The sequence below is a fragment of the Triticum dicoccoides genome, chromosome 7A (assembly GCF_002162155.2).
Source record: "Triticum dicoccoides isolate Atlit2015 ecotype Zavitan chromosome 7A, WEW_v2.0, whole genome shotgun sequence".
NCBI classification, from domain to species: domain Eukaryota; kingdom Viridiplantae; phylum Streptophyta; class Magnoliopsida; order Poales; family Poaceae; genus Triticum; species Triticum dicoccoides.
In genome coordinates, this window is record NC_041392.1 from 389,994,627 (window position 1) to 390,006,672 (window position 12,046).

Below are 12,046 nucleotides of genomic sequence, written 5' to 3' on the forward strand. Positions count from 1 at the left end.
GGGGGGGAGGGGAGAATGTTAGAGATAAACCTTGCCGGTTCTGCTGCCATGGCATCCCTTTTGTTATTGTGCATTCTTCCGTCAGTTTAGGCTTGGCGACTTAGCTGGTTTAGCTCGAAGGCTTAACCGCCTCGAGCGAATGTTAGAAATAAACCTTGCCGGTTCTGCTGCCATGGCATCCCTTTTGTTATTGTGTATTCTTCCGTCAGCTTAGGCTTGGTGAGTTAGCTGGTTTAGCTCAAAGGCTTAACCGCCTTGAGCGAGTCTTCTGCCCTGTTGATCTGCTCACGGGATGGCACGAGCATTGTGGATCACGGCGGCGCAAAGTTAGGGGTCACATCCCCAGTTTCCTTCTACAAGTCTGATAAATAGAAAGGAGAGAATGCAGAAAAGCAGTGGAAGTTTAAGCAGCGAAAAAACATTGTCTTCCACCTCTGCTCATTGCTAGCTTCGCAATTAGAACTGACAGTAGTGTTCCACTAAGCACCTAGGCAGCTGCCAAGACAGTATTTACAACCCTGGTCATCCTCACACCAGATGTTTTTGTCAGTTTGGTCATCCTCACACCAGATGTTTTTGTCAGTTTAGGCATATTTGCGATGGTACTGAGCTAATTTTCTCAGAAATATTACATAGTGAGGTTAAGCTGCACCGTCATTAATAAGCACCTGAATAGAACTAGCCTTAATGTTTAATATATTCACTGAAGTAACCATGGGTAAGCAATAGCAACACACACCTGGGGTTTGGATTTCCCTTCACAATTTTCTGCCCATACTTACGCCATCTGTACCCATCGCTCATCTTCCCAGCCTGCACGATAATCTTTCTCTCCCTGACAGTTCGGAGAACTGGAGTTAAGTTAGATGTTGTGGCTTCAACTATCCTGTTCAAAGAACAATATAATAAAGAAAACAATGGTAAGAACAACTAAACAACGAAAATATGAGTATATGAATGGCACAGATAGTGCAACAGCACAATGACCTTCGCTTTGGCTGCGACTCTGCACTACGATGTTCATCTTCTGACTTGTTACCAACATCCCCTTCACAATCACTTGAGCAAAAGAGCTGCTGTTCAGAATTTTCGATGGCAGCACTCTGGTTTAATTTACATGTCGGTGTACGGGATTCCACAATTTCAGTGTTCACAAGTTGCAGAGTTCCATCACCTATGGGGGGAACATAAATATGAAGCGACCTCTCTTTTACAAATCTGGTCTTCTGTGGTGGTTCATGACTGTGTGCTCCTCTATATATGATTTCTATAACACGGCCATCAGGACAATGCTCAACTTTCTTTTTGGCCAAACAACTTGAATTTGTGCATCTATAGTAGCTCCTAGAATTATCACTACTTTTCACTTGCTTCTGACCATATTTCCTCCAATTGAAGCCATCACCCACAATATCTACAGCTGCATGATGTTGCAATTTTGACTCAGATGAGGATGGCCTCTCTGCAATTGGTCTTCCAATACTTCCTTGAGTTACTGATGGTGCTTGCTGCAGTGGCCGAATAGCTTTAGGTGTTATAGGATGTGGAAATGGACTCGGCAGCCCTTCTGAATATGCAGATGAGGCTGGTGATTGCAATTGTATATGTGCCTGAGCTGTAACACTTGCCAAAGCTGCTTGATGGCTCATTGCAAACTGGCCCTGTTTTCAAAAAGATAATATTTTACAAGTCCAATGAACAAACCAAAATAAAGGACAATGACTGGAAAAAAGATGATAATATAATATGGATCCATTCACATACAAACCCAAAGGTTCTTTTAAAAACCTATGTAGTACTGCATTTCTGTGATCTACTAGTATTAAGACAATAAGCATGTACGGTGACAAACAATGTATATTGCAACAACTACAAAGAGGTGCAAGTATACGACTAATTATACCTCCCATACTTATACAATTAGTGAATTGATATTGCTCCTTGAATCAAGCACACACTTCTGCTAAATTTATTGTAATGTTTTTATTCAACATTATGAACTTAAGCTGCATATGCATATCTATATGTCTTCTCCATTGGCCAAATCATGAGACTTTCCTAGTACAATTAAATTGCAATTGCAGGATAAGCTGAAGTTCACAAATTTTGTTTTGTAACTTGTGTCCGACAATAGATATCAACACTTCTTCAACAAACAACCTAAGTACAGAAAATACCATAAGGATCGTCTAAACCTGAGAACTGAAAACACAACCAATCTATGTGCTTTGATAGTTTAACCCTAAGGAATTCTGCTTCTTTGACAGTATTGATACCAACCCAACCTTCTCACCAAATATGGCAGTAGCAACAATAAGCAGAAACGGTGACAGAGTGATGACTAAATATGTTGCAATAAAAAATCACGCAAACACTATCTAGCCCAACTACATGAGTTCCAAAACATGGCCACTAGTCTCCACCTCTTCTAGATCGGGCACCCGGAAATTATGAACTACGAATATAGAAACAAGCCCACTCCTGATATCTGCAGAAGGAACCTAAGAATGGCACATGAGTTATGAAACATGCCCACCAGTATCCACCTCGTCTAGCACCATTCCTGAAACCAACTATCACATGACAGATCACCATACTTCAGTTAGTTGTTGGTCCTGACTGCCGAACAAACTAGGTTCCAAAAGCACTAAACACAAATTTCAAAGTACGCCACTGTTTCAGTATCAGCGCTAGCACTAACCATATCTTCCCAAGCGACTGAACACCATACCGTGTTTATCCTTTATTTAGTCCAGACACAACCTGAGCAGGCCGTACCCATAACCATGATAACTCTAAACTTCAAACGCATTCAATGCATCATATGCAACCAAGACAGAAACTACACACGCACCGCAAACCCTGGAGGAGCTATGAAGCACGGCACGGCCAACATCGGCACCGCAAGGATGGGGGGAGCCTCCGTCCCAGCTCCGGTCGGCCGCAGCGTCGCCTCGATCTCCACATTTTCGTTCTCCTTCTCCACTTTCACCTTCACCTCTTTCTCTATCTCCTTCGGCCCCGACTTGCTCACCTCCTTCACCTGCGTCTCCGTCACCGCCTTCTTCTCTGGCTTCGTCTCGGCCGGAGACGCCTCGGGGGCTTCCGGCGGCGGGTGCTTCTCCATCTCGGCTGACGACGCCTCCGGGAATGGATGGTTATCCTCTGCCGGCGCCTCCGGCTCGCCGTCGGCCATGGGAAGCTCGAAAGGGGAAGGGAAAATGCTAGGGTTTGGAAGAGTAGGAGGGTTCGTGAGGGAGAGGAGGTGGGTAAGGGGAAGGGGAACTTTTGACTAGAAATGACCCGAGGGGTGGGTTAGAGCAACTCTGGGAAACGCCGCAAATCTGCCAGTCGAGCGAAATAACGGCAAATTTGACATGCAGACGGAATCAAATCACTGAAACTATTTCACGCGGCTGATTTTTTGTGTGACACGCGACATGAAGGCGCCACACTACACGCCTGACCAGCGTTATACCCCAGACTACCTAAAAATTGCTAAGTCATTGTGCAGAGTCTAAAAGCTAGACGTTGCGCTGTATAGTGTGGCGTCTAGCTCTCAGGCGCTGCACTAGTGATTGCACTACAAAATGAAACAACCACTAGTGCAACGCCTAGAAGCTAGGCGCTGCACACTGACTTAGTAATTTTTGGATCACACGGATGCGACGCTGGCCAGGCGTGTAGCGCTTATCTGTGAGGCGTTGCACAGTGTAGTGTGGCGCCTTCGTGTCGGGCATCACCCAAAAAGGTCAGCCGCGTGAAATAGTTTCACGGACAGTTCATTCTGTGATTTGATTTCGTCCATATGTCAAATTTGTCAATTTTGCCCGAAATAACTGCAGACATACGGTACCGGAACGGAAAAACGTCACAAACCCGGAGGATGGTTGAAAGGCTCGCTCCACTCCGCACCACTTCCCCCGCTCCGCCCGCCGCCACCGCCCTCATCGAGGCCGGCGACGCCAAAAGCCCGTTCCCCCTCCTCGCCGATGGCCCACACCCGCAGATCTACCGGGATTTGGCTTGGGGAGGGGAGGAGATTCAGGATCCCGCTCCCGAGCGTGTACAGGCGCTTCCGAAGATGTTGCGGGCGCTCTCAGCGGTCTCGCCGGAGGTCCCGCGGGAAACAAGGGAGATGCGATGGAGGGAATAAGCAACGCGGATCCGCGACGACACCCTCTCCTGGTCGCTATGCACTCGGGAATGGAGGGAAGCTGGAGGATGCAACGCAGGATCCAGATCCTTCCTCGATACCCCAGCGATATGATCTGATCCGCAAACCTCGGGCGAATCAAGAGCTGTGAAACCTAGCATGGAGGATCTACTTCGAGGGCACGGCGGAAGAGAAGCGTCGTATGCCACACCCATCAAAACCTCCAGAGGCTTTCGTCAATTGTGCGCGGAGCGAGGGGAATCGGAAGATCCACTCCGGGCTGCGAGATGGGAATGCATCACGAGGCTGATGTCGTCCAGGAGCCCACCGGAGTTGGAGCAGATAGACCACCTGCTTTTCCTATCTCCTGCAACAGCGTTGGAATAGCTCGCACGCCGCCTGCAAACCCAGAGGTAACACAAATTTCACGAAGATCAACAACACTAATTTCTACGGATTCAGTTGCCTCAGGCCTCAACCCCAACACCATCGGGGCAGACGATAGATTGCTTGGCGGTTCCATGCTAGTGAGCAACTTTGCAAGGTGTAGTGAAGAGGATATCAATTTCCTGTCAGCCAACATTTGGAAGGTGCCTGGTAACTATGGTGAGGAACTGCGACTTTCAGCATATCATAGACATCACGACTGTGGGCGAGGGAGAGCAATTCCTCAACTCTGCTCGACTACTGTGAGCTCTGTAGTGGATCAGAGGAGGTCAGGTTGGGTTGCTCCTGATGCCTCTGTTTTTGGAGCTCCAGGCCATGACACTAGAGAGCAAAGTAATGGAGCTCTCCTGGTCTTGGATCAGTCCCCTGATGTCACAGGGAAGAACAGAGATCATGCGCCTGATGATCCCAGCCTATGTCAAGAGATTTATGTCGACATGAATCCAACTCTGCTGGTGATGCAACGCGTGTGAGGTTTCAAATTCATTTAGGGACGTAGTTGTGCGAAACCTCAAAAGCAGAAAAGGGGGCAGGTGGAAGACAACTCATCTGGTCCCGTGTCGTGTGGGCTGGATGACTCAACGGAAGAATTCCACCGTTAGTTGTGGTTGCCTATAAAGGTAGGAGGGAGAAAACCCTATCATAGCCAAGAATCCCTCCCTCTCCAACCTTGTCGCCGCCAACAAGCAAGGAGAGATGGCTGACGGTGGACGAGGGCGAGGAAGGAACAAGAAACAAGGAGTCGTGGTGACAACTAGGGAAGTGGCCATGTGATCAGCACCTGATGCAGCCGCCGCCGGGCTAGCCCCTCAGTTCTTCAGGTATGGTTTTCAAGGGGGGCATCGTCGTGGAACTTCCATGGTCAGTTCCCTCAGCCGTACCCTCAACAACAATGGGGGTGGGCCACCACAACAATGGTTTGGACCTGTCCCACCACAACAAGGAGTGTTGCAAGATCAGGGGGCTCCTGGTGCCACCGCAGACCACAACAACAACTCTACTGGAGGGCAGAGCAACTCGAAAAATCAGTCCAAGAAGAAGAAGAAGAAGAAGAAGCGGGTCTTGCCAACTGCCTCGGCATCTACAGGTCTGATGTCCTACTCTCAAGTGTTTTGTTATGGCTGTGGTGAACCTGGGCATCATGTGGACAAGTGTGTCAAGCCAAGAAGTTGTTTTATCTGCAAGATGGCCAACCACAAGGTGGAAGCTTGCCCAATCAGAAAGAAAACCCACACATCTGCCAGGTATGTGGGGAGTGCTGCCCCAGGGCTTGGCTTCTACCATGTGGATGCTCCAGATGTCAACTCTCAACATCATGGAGGACTGAAAATGTGGGTATTGCGCTAGTGGAAGCTGGAGGGGTATCTAAACAAGAACTGGCAAAAGAATATGTTGACATTTACAAGACCAACTGGCCATGGCCTATCAATGCTCTGGATGAATGGTCTTTCTTAGTCAAATTTCCCCTAGAGATTGATGTGGAGCAAGTGGCTGGCTACCTTAGTTTTGGTCTGAAAAAAGAAAATGTGCTGGTCAATGTTGAGGTTTGGAAAGGCAATGTGGATGCTGAAGATGGTTTACATGAAGTGTGGATCAAAATCAGGAAAATGAACCCAAAATGATATGATTGGAATATGTTGGACCAAATCACTTCTACTCTAGGTGTGCTAGTGGATGTTGATTGGCAACATAATTTTCAGTCATTCTATGAAACAATTAGGGTTAAGATCTCCTACAAAGACCCTTCCAAGATCCCAGAAGAGAGACCATTTGGCATCATAGGCAAAATCTATAGATTGTTGGTTGAAGTAGAACCAACTCCTAGCAATGCAGAAGGGGATACTGATTCTGAACTTGCTACATCTACTCAAATCTCCATGGGATCTGGGAACAAAGGGGATAACTCAACCGATGGCAGATCTCAGTCTGGTTCTAGGACTGGCTCTGAATCTGGTTCCCTCACTAGCAATGGAAACACCAACCCAAGGACGGAACCTTTAGAACACAATCACTGTTGAGGATATTACTACTGGACATAAACCGGCCAGGAGAGGCCGAGTTATCCTCGTGATGATCACCTTATTTGAAACCCATGAAGATATGAATGATGGCACTTCATGAAGGCCCAAGGCCCAAAGGCGGGTTAAAGCCTTTAGATATAAACCGACATTGATATATGCTTGTATGATAAGATGGGAGTAGAGACCGAGCCGGAAACATTTATGATCCGGCCTCGGGACTCTATAAACCGGTAGGCGTCGACCTATGTATATAAAGGGGCGACCCGGCGACGGTTTAGGAACAACACACGACAACTCGAGAGCCAGGCAACGCAGATTCGCTCCCTGGTCATCAAAACCCTAGCAATTCCATCACAACTGGAGTAGGCTTTTACCTTCATCGTAATGGGCCGAACCAGTATAAAATTCTCGCGTCCTTTGTCCGCTTTAACCCCTTTAAGCTAACCCGCATCGATGGCTCCACGACTAAGTCCTTTCACAAGGACATCTGCCGTGACAAAACCACGACAGTTGGCGCCCACCGTGGGGCTATCGCACGGTGGTTTGGAGTTCTTGAAGGGCAGCTTCGAAGGGCTCAAGGGATACGTTGTGGGCCGGATGACTAAAAGTCGTCGGGGCAAGCTCTACATCAACGATGCAGGATGGGATCCCGAGGCCGGCTCAATTGAGTACGGGTATCTGGTCCCCTTTGGTGGAATTCACGTCTTCATTGGTAAGATTGGCGAACCGGGCCCTGAGCCGGACATCTGCACTGACATCATCCAGACGGCTCAGCGTGCAAGCTCTGCCCAAGTTCAGCCCGCCGTAAAGCATGCCTTCGTAGGTGTCATCCATGGAGCGGAATATGAGGATAGATCGGCATCTGGTGGCGAAACCGTTGTCTGCTCTGATGACGAGTCTTCAACCGGAGAGATCGAGTCACTGTACCAGTTGCAGGATGGCCGGATTAGTGGAAGTTCCGACGGCGACAGTATTCCGGACCCCCTTGATCTTCCGAGTCGGGTCACAGTCTTCATGGCCGGTACACAATCAGCGCAGCACTCTTCTACTGCCATGACAATGATCTCCGGTTCAGCAACAACAACACCAGCGGGAGCAGGGGGCTCTGCGCCGCCTCCGACTCAGGTTTTGTCTGATTTGTTTGACGCTTTAGCAACATTGCTGGCAGCGGAGGTGGAACCGGCAAACTGGGATCAGCACAACGCAGAGATTGCCAAAGTGAAGGATTAGATAACTCAAGGTAAAGCGGACCTGGCGGCAGAGAACTCCAGGATGGCTACAGAGCGGGCCGAGTTAGAGGCTCGGGCCTACCGGCTTATGCTGGATCAGAGTGCGTCTGATGATGTCATGAGGAGAAGATACCGGTCGCACCTCCCGCTGGTTTTTGAGGCAAGAAATCTCTTTAACACACCAGGAGCGGGCACCAGCAACCAGCCTGTGGTAAACCGGGTGGAGGCACCTGGGGCCGGTGCACCGGTTCAACCTCGTGCGATAGATCCGCCACCTCAGCCTCGTCAGAACGATATCCCATCATGGCACGTCTCAACGCCTCCGGGACATTACTCTAACCCATTGGACAACATCGTTGCCGCCGCTTCATGATTGGCAGCTCTCCCGATTGATGGTGAGTCCCCAGTAGCGGTTGAAACACGATGGGATAGGGAGCTCCTTCAAACGGCCTTGACTCAGCAGCAGGCTTATTCATATAGCCGCGAAAGGATTCATTCTACTCCCCGCCCAAGCCGGGGCTATAGCACGCATATCAATGAATCGGCCGTATCAAGCAGCGCGCGGAATCGTAATCCACCCCGTGGCCATAATCCGACGGGTGGCGGTGGCAATGCCCAGGACGTAGTGGATCGCGCTAGGGCACGTCGGGAAGCCGAGTTAGCAGCACAGCACGAAGCTCCGGTTCGACAACTCACCCCGGTTCGTCCAACAACGTAAGTGGAACCGGGGGTTACCTCCAGTTCTTTGGGAGTACCATGTCTTGTCCCCGCATTACGCAATGTACGGCTACCCAAGGATTTCAAGGGCCCTTGCAAGGTGCCGAATTACACTGCCGATTTATCCCCCGAGTCATGGGTGGAAAGCTATGAGATGGCAATGGAGATGCTGGATGTGGATGAAGCGGCGTGTGCCAAATAATTTACCATGATGTTGGAGGGAACAGCTCGCACATGGTTGAAAAATCTGCCAGCCAACTCTATTGGATCGTGGGCCGAGTTAAGGGCCCGGTTTATCCAGAACTTCAAGGATACATGCAAGAAGCCCATGTCCATCATGGATTTAGCTGCATGTGTCCAGGAGGAAGGAGAATCAACAACCCACTAGGTGCGCCGGGTTTCAGAGATTTTGCATTCATTAGACCGCATCAACGCTGACACAGCCGTGTTAACATTGGAAGGCAATTGCCGGTTTGCATCTTTGAAGCTGAAGTTGGGACGGCTCAAACGCCATTGTAATGACATGGGAACACTTATGGCGGCTCTGGTAAAGTATTCCGACTCTGATAGTACCAAGGACCCAGAGTCTGATGATGACAAGACAGGGAAGGGAAAGAAGAGCGGCAACACCAAGGGGCAGCAGTATAATCCGGCAGGTCATGGGAACAACGGTAAACGCAATGCGGATAATAGCTTGGACTTTGTGGCCAACACCAACACCCAGGATAACGGTCAGCGGCGTAAGGGTAAACCGTCCTAGAGGGGTGGAGGGTCAGGCCCCAATCTGGAGCGGCTGTTAAACCAGCCTTGCCCAAAGCATGGATCGAAGGAGAGGCCAGCTACGCATCTTTGGAAGGATTGCTTCATCATGCGGGAATTCAGAAATTCAAATCTATTTCAATATGACAATGGACCGCCCGGCGGTTCAGGAGGCGGTTTCCATGGGCCGGGTTATGGTGGCGGCAGTTCCGGTTCAGGATTCCAAGGCAACCAAACCGGACATGGCAATCAGAGCAGCCAGGGCAACCAGGGAGGTTACAACCATCAGGGGAATCAACAACAACAGCAATCGGGTTATCAGAGCAATCGAAAGCAGTTGAATAGTGGGCAGTATCATGTTTTCACCACTAGCTTATGTAAGCACGATCAGAAGCTTCATAAAAGAGTCGTGAACTCCGTTGAACCGGCGGTACCTCGTTATCTGCGCTGGTCTGAACAACCCATCATGTGGAGTCGAGAGGATCAACCGCCCTGGGTTGACAATCCGGGTCATCTGGATTTAGTGTTGGCACCTTAGGTTGGGGGTATAAATTTACCAAGGTGCTTATGGATGGAGGAAGTAGTATCAATATCCTTTACTATGAAACCTTTCGTCGCATGGGGTTGACAGATAAGAATCTTAAATCGTCGAACATCGTGTTTCATGGGGTAGTGCCTGGTAAATCGGCATACCCAGTTGGCAAGATAACTTTGGAAGTTGCTTTTGGAGACGATCATGATTCAAGATTAGAGATGTTGACTTTTGTAGTAGTGATAATCAAGAGTCCATATCATGCCCTGTTTGGACGGTCGGCTTATGCTAAGTTCATGGCAAGGCCCTGTTATGTTTATCTGCAGCTTAAGATGCCGGGTCATAAGGGGACCATCACGGTGCATGGGAGCCGGAAGATTGCTTTGGAATGTGAAGAAGGTGATGCGGGTTATGCTGAGTCGGTTTGTGCCACAGAGGAGCTGAAATTTTATAAGGACAATGTTGATCCGGCAGATATGACTTCTCTGAAAAAGCCAACTACCGAGCATGACCTGGCGTTGAAGTTTAAATCGGCTGAGGAGACTAAGCTGGTTGACTTTTGATACGTCTCCGTCGTATCTACTTTTCCAAACACTTTTGCCCTTGTTTCGGACTCTAACTTGTATGATTTGAATCGAACTAACCCGGACTGACGCTGTTTTCAGCAGAATTGCCATGGTGTTGTTTTATGTGCAAAAAAATATATATTCTCGAAATGACCTGAAACTCCACGGAACATCTTAGAAAAAATAATAAAAAATCCTCGCCAAAGATGAAGACCAGGGGGGCACACCCTTCTCACGAGGGTGGGGGGCGCCCCCCTAGGGCGCGCCCCTACCTCGTGGGCCCCCTGGATGCCCTCCGACGCCAACTCCAACTCTATATATTTGCTTTTGGAGAGAGAAAAATCAGAGAGAAGAAATCAACGCGTTTTACGATACAGAGCCGCCGCCAAGCCCTAAAACCTCTCGGGAGGGCTGATCTGGAGTCCGTTCGGGGCTCCGGAGAGGGGGATTCATCGCCGTCGTCATCATCAACCATCCTCCATCACCAATTTCATGATGCTCACCGCCGTGCGTGAGTAATTCCATCATAGGCTTGCTGGACGGTGATGGGTTGGATGAGATTTATCATGTGATCGAGTTAGTTTTGTTAGGGTTTGATCCCTAGTATCCACTATGTTCTGAGATTGATGTTGCTATGATTTTGCTATGCTTAATGCTTGTCACTAGGGCCCGAGTGCCATGATTTCAGATCTGAACCTATTATGTTTTCACGAATATATGTGAGTTCTTGATCCTATCTTGCAAGTCTATAGTCACCTACTATGTGTTATTATCCGGCAACCCCGAAGTGACAATAATCGGGACCACTCCCGGTGATGACCATAGTTTGAGGAGTTCATGTATTCACTATGTGCTAATGCTTTGTTCCGGTTCTCTATTAAAAGGAGGCCTTAATATCCCTTAGTTTCCAATAGGACCCCACTGCCACGGGAGGGTAGGACAAAAGATGTCATGTAAGTTCTTTTCCATAAGCACGTATGACTATATACGGAATACATGCCTACATTACATTGATGAATTGGAGCTAGTTCTGTGTCACCCTATGTTATGACTGTTACATGATGAACCACATCCGGCATAATTATCCATCACTGATCCGGTGCCTACGAGTTTTCCATATACTGGTTCTCGCTTATTTACTTTCCCGCTGCTACTGTTACAATCACTATAAAATACCAAAAACATTACTTTTGTTGTCTTTACTTTTGTTGCCGCTACCACCACTATCATATTACTTTGCTACTAAACATTTTGCTGCAGATACTAAGTTTCCAGGTATGGTTGAATTGACAACTCAGCTGCTAATACTTGAGAATATTCTTTGGCTCCCCTTGTGTCGAATCAATAAATTTGGGTTGAATACTCTACCCTCGAAAGCTGTTGCGATCCCCTATACTTGTGGGTTATCAAGACTAATTTCTGGCGCCGTTGCCGGGGAGCATAGCTCTATTCTTTGAGTCACTTGGGATTTATATCTGCTGGACACTATGAAAAACTTGAGAGATCCAAAAACCAAGATCTATCCCTCAACTACGAGGGGAGGTAAGGAACTGCCATCTAGCTCTGCACTTGATTCACCTTCTGTTATGAGTAATTTTGTGACACCTACACCTGCTTCT

General features: G+C 48.4%; 1 protein-coding gene across 1 annotated transcript in view; it reads right to left on the bottom strand.

The window, feature by feature from the left end:
- LOC119328919 (probable WRKY transcription factor 4) overlaps positions 1 to 3,314 on the bottom strand; it is an 8,866-nt gene extending 5,552 nt beyond the window's left edge. Inside the window, exons 1-3 of the mRNA XM_037601913.1 lie at positions 2,855 to 3,314; positions 988 to 1,661; positions 740 to 886 (exon numbers count right to left, since the gene is read on the bottom strand). Of these exons, the coding sequence (XP_037457810.1) occupies positions 740 to 886; positions 988 to 1,661; positions 2,855 to 3,196 (1,163 nt within the window). The 5' untranslated portion in view covers positions 3,197 to 3,314. The remainder of the gene's footprint in view (positions 1 to 739; positions 887 to 987; positions 1,662 to 2,854) is intronic.
- Between the last annotated feature and the right edge of the window lie 8,732 nt (positions 3,315 to 12,046).